At 65.9% G+C, this 11,418-nt stretch overlaps 1 protein-coding gene across 3 annotated transcripts in view; it reads left to right on the top strand.

The window, feature by feature from the left end:
* The first annotated feature begins 253 nt into the window (after positions 1 to 253).
* Positions 254 to 11,418, top strand: part of WNT7B (Wnt family member 7B) — a 54,179-nt gene continuing 43,014 nt past the window's right edge. For 2 of the 3 annotated variants that reach the window (XM_060414294.1, XM_027968212.3), the window contains exon 1: positions 254 to 728. In XM_060414294.1, coding sequence (XP_060270277.1) covers positions 633 to 728 — 96 coding nt within the window. In that variant the 5' untranslated portion in view covers positions 254 to 632. Of the gene's footprint in view, positions 729 to 4,951; positions 5,039 to 11,418 lie in introns of those variants that run through there. The other variant, XM_027968211.2, reaches the window with a different exon arrangement.

Below are 11,418 nucleotides of genomic sequence, written 5' to 3'. Positions count from 1 at the left end.
AGCCCCCCTCCCCGCGCACCCAACCCCCTTCTTCCCTCCCAGTCTGGGCTCAGCGATCGGAAGGGAGCCGGCCTGGGGAGGGGGTTCCGGGGGAGAGATGCGTTCGTGTGTCACGGGGGAGGGAGGAGAAAAGGGAGGGGAGAGGCCGGGAGCGAGGGAGAGAGAGCGCGCGGCGAGCGAGGAGGGCGGGCGGGAGGCGGGTCCTCCTACCTGGGGCGCGCTCGCTCGCTCGCAGCTCGCTTGCCGGGGCCGCGAGTCACCTGGGGAGGCCGACAAGTGCGGACACATTGGCCGCCGCGGCGCTCGGCGAGGCGCGCACGGCCCCAGGCGGCTGCGCCCAGCGGAGGCAGCGCCCGCCCGCCCGCCGTGCTCGGGCCCCGGCCCCCGCCGGCGCTCCCGGGGCCCCGCGGTCACAGCCCGGCTCCGAGGTTGCAGCCCCCGTCCCAGGTCACTCCCACAGGCGCACACGGCGGCGGCGGCGGTCCGGGCTCACCATGGTGGCAGCGCGCGCCCAGTGCCCGCGCGTCGCCGGCCGCCGGAGCCGCAGCGCCGGCTGAGCGCTGTCCACCGAAGCCCCCCGCTCCTGCCCGTCCCTCGCCCGGCCCGCGCGTCCCCTCCGGCCGCCGCGGTCTATGGCGCAGCCCCCCTCCCTGGATCATGCACAGAAACTTTCGCAAGTGGATTTTCTACGTGTTTCTCTGCTTTGGCGTTCTCTACGTGAAGCTCGGGTGAGTAGCCCTGTGGGCAGGGGAGGGAGCCCAGGACGGGAGCAGCCGGTGGGAGCCGCCTCCAGGGCTCCCCGCGGGGACCGGAGGGGGGCACGGGCAGCTCTCGGGGATCCCAGGCTGGCCTGTGTGTTGAACCCGCAGCCCGGCCCGGCGGAGACGCCGCTGAGCCCCTTGAGCGGCGGGTACTCGCGAGGGGCGCCCAGCCCAGGGCTGGGGCAGGGAGAGCCGGACGCGCGGGCTGCCAGGCTCGCGGGTAGCGGCGAGCGTGCCCGGCGCGTACTTTCACCTGTTTGGGCTCCAGGCCCCGGGGGTGGGACGCGCCTTCCCTCCCCCGGGCTGCGCTGGGCGCGGAGCCCGGGCCGAGCGCTCGCCGCCCGGAGGGCGCGCCGGGGCGGGGGCGGGGGGCTTCGGGCTGCCGAGGGCCCCGGGCGGGAGGGGGGCGCACCCCCCAGGAGCGAGCGCGCAGGCCAGGGCACCCGCCACGGCACTTCGTCTCTATCCATCACGCGGACGTGTTGAAATTACCTTGACAACTCGTCGGGCTGGCTCGAAACGGGCCGCGCGGGCGGCCGGGCCGCCTCGGGCTCCGTCCGGGCCCCGCCCGCCCCGGGCCCTCGGCCGGGCCCCTGGCCGGGCCCCCTCTCGCTGCGCTCCCCCTCGCGCGGCCCGGCGGGCGGGCGGGCGGGCGCCCGGCGGGCCGCGCTCGCTGCAGTAGCTGCTCCGAGTCGTATTTCCACATTCCTGAAGCCAGCCGAGTCCTTACCTGTTGAGCTGCGATCTCCTTTAGACAGAATCTGTCTCGGCCTCGCTCGAAGTCGGGGGCGGGGTGGGGGGCGCTCAGGATGACTGCGACGGGGGCGCGGTGTACCTCCATCGCCCGTACGCGCGCTGCGAGCCTACTGTGCGCCGCCAAAGGCGGGAAGGCAGGCCGGTCCGGCGGCGGGCAAAGCCAGTGAACAGCCCCGAGGCAGGGCCGGCCGCGCAGCGGCCTCCCAGGCGGAGAGGCAGAAGCAGGCCTGAGAGCCATTTCATCCATCGCCCTCGGTCCGTCGCCTCCTCTGCCATTTTACGGATGGAGAAACCGAGGCCCGGGAGCCGGTAGGGACCGAGGCCAGTGGCCACAGAGGCAGCCTGGAGGCTTCCTGCCCCAGCCTCAGCGCTGCAGGCCTGGGCGGGCGTGCCTGAGGCTGCTGGTGGCTCTGTTTATCGTGGGTCTGTGTGCAGGCTGTGTCCCTGGGTGTTTGTTTATGGGTGGTGAGCGCGCAGGGCACTGACTGTACTCGGGTGGGGGCGGGGAGGAGGCGCTGTTTTCCCGACCCCCCGGGTAGGCAGCCCCTGGGATTACTGTTGCTGGGCCCTGGAAATAATAGGCAACCTCCCGCGGGTCCTGCCTTCTGCTGCCTGGTCCTCAGCACTCAGGCCTTGTGGCTTTCTGGTGGCCCTGCAGGTGGGTGCCTTCCCTCTTCTCAGTAAAGACTGGGAAGCGATGGGGCAAGGGAGGCCAAGCCACTGTCCGCAAGGGTGAGAGGCAGCCGGGACAGGCACCCCAACAGTGCCCCTAACACCCACTCCTCAGCCAGGGTCATCTGAAACTACCCCTCCCCCAGCTGCGGGAAGGGCTCTGTGAACCCACCGCCACCTCCCCAGCCCAGGACAGTGGAAGAAGCTGAAGGGGGTGCCCAGCCTGAGCTCCCAGGGCTGGGGCCAGGGTCCCCCCCACCCCTAGTCCTTCCTGAGCCCCCCTCTCCCCTCTGGCAATGGGACTGAAGCTCTGGCCACCCTGGACAGGATGGCAGCTGGTGTCTGTGCAGAGAACCCAGGGAGTGAGACCAGTCTGTGAGCCCAGGCACCTGTGCCAACCTCCCTGGGAGTGCGTGAGACAGCCAGGGGCGGGCCCCAGCTCTGTCCTCCCGCCCGTACCAAGGAGCCCTGGAGGGGAACTCCTCCCCTTGGCGTCCCCCTTAAAACATACACTCGCCCAGACCGGTCCCAGTACGCCCCTCTGGAAGCACATCCAGTAAGCCAGAGAGTCACCCTGGGGCCTGCCAGGGGGAGGGGACTCAGCCCTGCCCCCATGGCATCGATGGTGCCCGCATTGCAGAGGGAGGGGGATGCATGAGATGCGGAGAGGGGCAGCTGGGCCAGATGTGGCCTAAGGGGCTCGAGGACCTGAAGCCTAGTGCCCAAGGAAAGGTCTGGGGTTCCTCCCCTGTCACACCTCACTGGGTGGCTTTGGGCGAGCTCTTTCACCTGCCAGCTCACCTTCCCTCATCTGAAACTTGGGGTAACACTCGCACCTCCTGCCCTGGGCCCTGGGAAGGTCAGTCCCGGAGTGGGGGGGCGCCTTCGCTCTGGGGGTGGAAGAGGTCCCAATCAAGTCAACCCTTGCCTGTTGTTAATGACATCACAGCCACCGCAGGCACCCGGGGACTCCTCCAGGACCACGAATCTCAGGAGTGTGGGTTTTAGGGTCACATGAGTTCCAAGTAAATATCTGAGATCATGTGTATTGGGGGGACTACTATGTGATCACAGCCGCCTCCCCCAGCCTGTATCCCCATGTTTATCAATGTTCAGGGAAGCATCCCTCACCCCCACCTCGACATGTGTATGTGTGCACGCACACACACACACACACACACACACACACACACACGCCTCACAGCCCCGATGCCAGTGCAGACGTGCAGCCCCGGGGAGCCTCTGGGCCGGCAGGAGGGGAGAGGCTCAGTCCCTGGACGTGCCTTGGATTTCAGGCAGTTTCAAAACAAATGACTCTGCAACTGAGCAACCTGTAGGATGCCGCCCTGGAGGAAGCCAAGCCGGGGCTGGACGGAGCCACCTGGGGTCCAGGCACCCTCTGCCCCCTGGAACTGGGGTCGGGAAGTCTCAGGAGCAACCTTGCTTCCTGCCCTCCCCATGCTCTTGGGGTTCAGGAGAGGCAGAAGGGCCCAGAGGGATGAAGGTCGAGGAGGCGGCCCCCTTCTCCGGGGTGTTGGAGACAAGTCTCCATGCCAGCTCTAGAAGCCAGAAGACCTACTACCTCTGGGACCACTGGCCCCACTGCACAGGCCTCTCTTTTCTTGTCCTTGTCCCTCTTTGTGCCTTAACTCCTGCTTAAGTGATCTACACGGCATCGAGAGACATTCATATGCAGCTCCAGCTGGGCAGACAATAGGAGACGGGACTCAAAATCTTTTTGTTTGGGGCTTTTAAAAAAAACACCAAACACTGGAAGTTCAGAAAAGGGTGTTCTCCTCGGTTGGCTCCACCCCACACCTGCCCCAACCAACTCCTCAGAGGAGGGCAAAAGAGTGAGGTAGAGGAAGCCAGGGTTGGGGGCTTCTGTGCACTTGTTTGGGGGTGTGTTTCCATTGTCAGGCTTTCCAAAGAGGTTCGGAGGCCGGAGCCTGCAGAGATACCGGTGCGCTGGCGCATAGGTGAGCCCTGCCACGCTGGGCCCGGTTGGCCATGGCAGTGAGCATCTGCGACCAAAGCCAGTCTCCCCAGACCAGGGGCGCACGCAGGCAGAGGCGCAGCGAACACACCTGCACCCTCGCAGACGCGCCCACGCCGCCGCAGGCACGCACAGGCATCTGCAGGCACGCGCACGCACACAGGAGCACAGGGCCTCGCACAACACCCCAGAGGCGCGCACGCCCCCGCGCGGTTAGCCCGCCATGCCTGCCCCCCAGATGCGCCCTCCAGAGCGTACCAGAACGGTGGGGCTCGCCGAAGTCGGTGGGGGAGCTGTCCGAGCCGGGGTGGTTTGGGCAAGCCCTGGAGGCGGCTCCCGCCGCACGCTTCGGTCAGCCTCCCCTTTAAAAAAACCCGCCCGCGGAGGAGGCGGATGTAGGGGTGGCCCGTCCAATGGCAGCTGGGCGCCTCAGGAGACTTGAAGACGTGAGGCTGAGCGAGCGACAGAGCTGGTTCCGACCGATCGACGGACGGAGGGCCGGACGGCGGCCGAGGCGCACCCGCCGCCCACGGCCCGCGCCCCCACCGGGCCCTCCAGGCTCAGCGCGCGCCGCAGCCCCAGCCCCGGCGAGATGCGAGGCCCTGGAGGCGGGGCACGGGTGACCGCTGCGCCGGGGCCCGCGCGCTCGGGTCCCTAGCGCCCGGTTCCGCCGCCCTGTCTTGGGGAGGGCCGCGGAGACCCCGGCCCCAGCCGGCCCCCGCGCTCTGCCCGCGGGGCCTGCGCGGCCCCGCCGGGAGCGCCGGCCCACCATGCTCCTGCTGTCGCCGCGCAGCGCGCTGCTCTCCGTGTACTGCCCGCAGCTCTTTCTCATCCTGTCCAGCGGCAGCTACCTGTGAGTGCCGCGGGCCGCACGCGGGGCGGGCGGGCGGGCGGGCCCCCCTCCTGGGCTTCCGGCGGCGGAGCTGGGCTCGCGGGGAACACCGCGGTGAGGTCCCGGGGCGGGGCGCCGGGTGCCCGGCGCGCGCGGGAGCCGGGATACTTTGGGTCTCCTCGCCCGGGTCAGCCGCCAAGGTTGAGGAACTAGGGGGGCGGCTGAGGCAGTGAGAGGTTCTGGCTTTGAGGTCAGAGAAAGGGCGGCCCGCTGGAGGCCTGACGGCGCCGGCAGACCGACTGCGCGCACCGAGCGCGAGCGCGAGGTCCGGAGGGCGCGCGGGCAACGCGAAGATCCCCGGCGCGTCCCAGCCGAAGTCCTGGACCAGCAAGGTCCCCCTCCTAGATAAACCCACGCGGCCCGCAAGGCCGCGCCACCCTCGAGAGAGCCGAACGCACACGCCCGTTGCCCCGCGTGCACATTGGCGCACACGTGCACAGCGCGTCCCACCAGACAGCACCCAAGCCGTCCCCCAAGTTTGCCGAGGTTTCGCGCGGCTTCCTGCCGCGGCGAGCGGCCGGACCCTCACCAGGGGCGAGGCGGGGCGCGCAGTGCCCGCGGGCGGCCGGCCGAGGTGCGCCCGGCTGTTCCCGGCAAGGCAGCGCGAGGCGCGTGGGCCCGCGTGCGCGTCGGGCCGGGCAGCGCCCGCCGAGCTCGGGAAGCTCCGGGCAGGGCCCGACAGGGCCCACGGAGCGGAGGGGCGCGTCGGCGCAGCGGTGGCTTCGCCGGATTCCCTAATGGGACGCATATGCCCTGGCCTCCGATTTAAAAAAGACGTTTGATTTATGGAACCGCCGTTTGGGGGAACTGAAGCTGGATGCTACTGATTAAACCTCAGGGCCAGTGCTGCCTCCCCTCCCCCTCCCTCTCCTTTACACGCGGGCCACGTCCGGGGTCGCCTAACGCGGCCGGAGGGGGCAGCCGCTGCCTTCCCGCTCCGTGTGCCACCCCCGCCCCCCGCGCGGCCGCAGTCCTAATAAATCGCCGCGCCCCCACCCCCTTTTAATAGAGACGCAGCCAATTTCTCCTCAAGCTCCTAGGAAATTACTATCCTACCAGTTTTCCTTCTATAAATAGTCGCGCATCTTGAAACAAAAGTTCGCAACCGCAGCCAGATGCTGCGAGGCCCGCGGTTTCCCGGGCTGTGGGACATAATTACAAGGTCCCGGCGCAGAGAGCGCTCCAGGCCCGGCGGGCAGCCCCGGCTGGCTGCGGAGGCATCGCCTGGAGCGGGGAGGGGGGCAGGCCGCCCCGGGCAGGGCACAGAGCCGGGTGGGGACCGACTGATCGTCGGGGACTCAGGCTAGCAAAGTGCCAGGCTAGAGAGTCCTGCTTCTGGCGTCCCTCCGGGAATAGGGGTAAACTCGGGGAGGTCTTGAAATCTCAGGCCCTGGTTCTCAGAGGTGGGAGGTGGAGACGGTTCCTGCTCCCCAGAACCCCCTGCAGTCTGTCTTAAGCCTTGCTGGAGAACCAGCAGCTACTCTGCTTAACAGATCACTTTCGGGGCCAGCTGGCTGAGGTCTGGCATTGATGGGGCGGTGGTGTCCAGGGATGGGAAACCAGGAGTCCTCCCAGGGTGGTTTGGAGCAAGAAGCAGGGAGGAAGGGGTTGGTCCTCGGTCTCAGGAGCTGATGAGAGTGGAATGCCCAGGCCGCAGCTGAGGGGCTCAGGGGCAGGTGGTGGCCAGTGTTCCTCCACGGACCCAGAGTTTTCCACTGGGGTTGGCACCCCAGATCCAGGCCTGCAGTGAGGACCATCTGTGCCCACAGAGGCTCACTCCACACACTTCAGAGTGTGCGCTGCCAGCTTTGTTGGCAGAAATTCTCCTCCGGCGACAGCTTTCTGGAACATTCCTGGGCTAGTGCTGGGGTCTGGGGTGGGTGGTGGTGGGGAGGGCAGTCAGACAGACTCTGCCCCCCGCCCTGCCTTCAGCACCCCCACCCCAGTGGGGTGCTGGTCTTCAGCACCAGGGGGTGGGGGGTTGCTGAAGCAGAAACTAACCCCACGGTTCCCAAGAGCAAACCAGGGAGGCTCCCGCATCCCTGGGGTTTCCCCACCTGCTGGTGGGCACTGGGCTGACTTGGATTAGAGTTAGGAGTGTGAGACGCCACGGGGTGGGAGCAGGGCCTCAGTAATGCAAACGAAGGTGAGTGTGTGAGAAGACGCTGCAGGGTGTCTACAGTCCTGGCCTGAATGGAGGTGAGGCTGCAGGTGAGGTGCCGCGGTGCAAAGTGCTTCCATCAGTGTTGAGGGTCAGCGGTAAGGTTAGCACTGCGGGATCCGCAGATGCCAGGGGCAGGAGGGGCCCTGGGCGGAGGCATCTTTCTGCTCCAGAGAACTTTCCAGAAGGCATCCATGGCTGGGATCACAAGCACTGGCGGACAATTGATCCTGCCCCTTTCATCTGGGCTGCTCTCCCAGCTCCCCGTCCCGGGCTGTGGTCCGCGCACAGCGAATCCCAGATGCATGCCTGGGCTGCTGCCACTGATCTGGTCGGACGGGCGTGCTGGCCTGGAAGAGCCCGGAGCCCCTGCCGGACTCTGAGCTCGGCCCGGCCAGCCAACCAGGCAGCTGCTGCTCTCCCGTATCATCAGGACAGGCGCTCTCAGGGCCCGTGGGGGTCCGCAGGGCCTCTGGGAGGGCAGGTGGGAGACCCCAGGCCGAGGGGAGGGCTGGTAGGGGGGCCTGGCCGAGGCCTCGTGCCAGGACGAGGCTGGCCTGCCGTCTCAGGCAGGTCCCTTGCGGCCTCAGCCTCCTGCTCCCAGATGCGGGGGTTGGCTGCAGCGATCCCCCCCAGACCTTCCGGTAGGAGTTTCTCATGGTGACCGCCCGCTCTGGGGAACTGGGTGAGTCATGGTGACGGGGCAATTACTCACCGACCACCTGGCTGCGGGGGGTGAGGGGCGCTCACCGCTGCCTTGCCAAACTGGCCTCTTCCCGGCTCTGCCCCTGTGGCTTTACTGGTGGTGCCAACCGCAGACCCAGAGGCCCTGTGGGCATGGCCCTGGGGGGTGGGGGTTGCTGGATCAGGCCCACTCCCAGGGCATCACCAGCCCAGGCAGGGGCAGAAGGGGTTCAGGAGGAGCAGCTCGCAGCCAGGGGGACCGTGTCTGTCCAGGTGCGGGAGGAACGCTGCTGAGTGGCCTCTGGGCCTCAGTCTGCTTGTTGTCGTCGGTCGCTTCACAGGCTCAGGTCAGGCCCACACACCACTGGGATTCAAAAGTACCTGTGACTCTGGAGAAGGGTGTGCACACAGGCAGTGGGAGCCGGGGATCCCGACGAAATCCCAGCCCCCAAGGGACCCCAGCTCAAGATACACAAATAGAGGCGCTTTGATCGCAGAGAACTTCAAGACACCGATGACATGTGTGTGAGGCTCTGCAGCCACTACAAGGGGAGTGTGCATTTTGACATGGCTCCTTCGACCCCTGTGTGTGGGGTGGAGGGTCGGCAGGGGAAGGAGGGTCTCCCACATGCTTCCTCCTGGGGCCGCATTAGGCCCTGCAGTGGTGTACTGAGGCCCGCAGGAAAAGGGCCCATTTTCTGACCAGGTGTCCCTGTTGGTCCTTATGAGACCAAGGGGCCTGATGGTGACCCAGATACCGGGCTCACAGCTCTGTTATTGCCTGGGTGCATCCCATAACCTCAGCTATGTCCTCTGTACAGTGAGGGGCAGGGGAACATTAATTCAGAGGAGTGTAAGAATTCAACAAGCAAATGCAAGGATGTGCTCAGCTGGGTATCTGGTATATAGTTAGTGCTCAGAAGATGGGGCCATTTGCAGTTATTAGGAGCAGAGAGGCTGCCCACCCATGACAGGGGGGAGCCCTGTGGCTGTAATTGTTCAGGAGAGAGTAATGAACTCTCTAGGGTATCTCTGAGGGCTTCCTGGAGGAGGTGACATGTAGACAGAGTTTTGAGGGATGGATAGGAGTTGCCCGGACTAAACAGGAGCATGAGAGAGACTCCCAGAAGAAGGAACAATACTCACTGTCAAACACATTCACCCCCGGTTTCTCTCCAGGGAGCCTCATGGTGTCCTCCTGAGGTGGGAAGACACGAATGCCAGGGTCCAGTAGAGAGACCCTTTGCTCAGGTCACCCAGGCCCCAGGATGTCAGCCCTGCCAGCTCTGGTCCAATAAGGAGAGGAGCCCGGCAGCTCTGGGGCCCCAGGGTGAGCCGCTGCTGGGGATGCTCTGGAGCAGGGGTGGGGGTGGGGGATGGGGGTCTTGACTGTGGAGAGGTGGGCGCCCTGTCAGCTCAGGATCAGGGTACCCAGAGCAGGCTATTCCATGCGGCCTGCGGGCAGCCCCTCACCTCATGGGCCCCGCTCCCCCAGGGGCCGATAGCGGGGCTTCAGCTGACTCTTGAGGCCTCCACGTTGCAGGGCCCTGGGTCCGGCTCAGATGGGGTTTCACTCCCCCCAACCCTCCCAGCAAGGGGACGGGAGCCCGGCGCCCTCCCTTGTCAGATGAAACCCGGGCCCAGGGCTCCCTCAGCCTGATGAAAGGGTCATTGTGTGGCGCGGGCCGCCCGCTGGCCAAGGACAAAACCAGCATTTGTCCTCCTTCCCTGGCTCGGGGTGGGGGCCTCCCCCCAGGCTGACCGGCGGGAGAGGGGGGTGGGCACAGGTGTGCGCTCTTCCCTCCCCATCTTCCCCGTCTCCCTCACGGAGGAGCTGCTGCACTCGCCCAGGCACCCCCTCCCAGTCCGGCCTCCCACCCAGGGCATCCACACCTTCTGGGCCAGCCCCGCGGTTGGCATGGAGGCAGTGAGCTCTCTGGCCCTGGAGGCATACAAGCAGATGTAAGAGGGAGGCTCAGGGATGACAGGGAGAGGCCTCGCCTGGAAGGAAGCCAGCACTCCTGGTCCTCTGTGGGAGTCAGCCACGCGGCGTGGCCGACCTGCTCTGTGGATGGGCTGCTGAGGCCCCCGGCAGGTCATCTCACAGCCTTAGCAGCGGAGCACCGACTGAGGCTTGGCACCCTGCCCACTGAAGCCTCGCCCAGCCTTGGGCTGGAGCAGGTGGCCTGTGAGGTGCCCGGGACGCCAGAAAGGCTTGGTCTGAGGCTGTGAGTGGAAGACACTGCAGCTCTGCAGTAGCCACTGCAGCCACGGACCCTAAAGCCTGACAGCGGCCCAGAGCAGGCCCCGGGGGCTTGGCCTTGCCCAGCGAACAGCTCGCCGCATCAACAGAAGAAGCCCAAGTCAGCAGTCCCGGTGGTTCCAGCCCAGGGACACCTGTGGGCTTTCATCCCTTTCTGGAGCCACTTACCAAGGCCACACCTGCTCCCGACCCTTCCCCACGTGCCTCCTGGGCCAGAGGTATGCCTTGTGCTGGAAAGCCCCAGTGCCATGCCCACTGGAGCTGTAAAGGGGCCAGACCCTGGCGGGAGTCTGGGCGGGGGCTGGGTTCACCCTCCCGTGGCACCTGGCAGTGTTGCCAAGGCTGCCAAGGGATCCAGAGCCAGGACGTAGGCCCTCAGTGAACCAAGCTGCCAAACAGACGGAAAACGCTTTTGAATGGGAATTCCTTCACTACCCGCTCCGTGGGCCCCTGACTGGGGACCAGGGCTTCGCATTCCACTTCTGCAGGACCAGGGCTCCTCGGAAAGGCTTACTTTCACATCTGGGGCCTGCTCTGAATCTGTTCCCTCCTGGCCTGCCAGAAAGGGGAGCTAGGAAAGGGCCCCCACTTGGAGAAACCTGAAGGTCAGAGCATGGAGTAACTCTCTAGGTCATGCTCAGTGGGGCTGAGCCCAGATTGAAGCTGAATCTGCTTGATTCTTGGGCTTCCCTGGTGGCTCAGCTGGTACAGAATCTGCCTGCCAATACAAGAGACCCCGGTTCAAGCCCTGGGTTGGGAAGACTCCTTGGAGAAGAAAATGGCAACCCACTCCAGGATTCTCGCCTGGAAAACCCCCATGAACAAAGGAGCCTGGGGAGCTACAGCCCATGGGATTACAAAGAGCCATACACACACACTCTGCCTGACTCTCAGGTTCTGTGCTGCCTCTCATGGAGTCCTGCTGATGTAGGCTTCCTGCCTGCCACAGACTCCCCTGCCCTTTACTTCGCTGCCCATAACCTCACATGGGTGGAGAAACCAGCTAACCCAGCTGGTTAGCACTGTCCACTGACCAGGAGTCCTGAGGGTCCAAGTGAGGGCTGCCTTAGATTTGGGGCCAGCGGGGATGATTTCCCACTGGGTGTAGGGAGCCAAGAAGGCCTCAGTTTCCTCCCCTCCCTTGGCCCCCAACCTTTCTCCTCTGACACCAGCTTGAGCAGAGAGGAGGCGGCCCTAGCTTGCCAGCTTGAGATCTCTGTCGGGTCAGCATGT

This window comes from Ovis aries, chromosome 3 (genome assembly GCF_016772045.2).
Source record: "Ovis aries strain OAR_USU_Benz2616 breed Rambouillet chromosome 3, ARS-UI_Ramb_v3.0, whole genome shotgun sequence".
Classification (NCBI taxonomy): domain Eukaryota; kingdom Metazoa; phylum Chordata; class Mammalia; order Artiodactyla; family Bovidae; genus Ovis; species Ovis aries.
The sequence above is the reverse complement of the archived record's forward strand: the minus strand, read 5'-3'. Positions and strand labels throughout refer to the sequence as shown.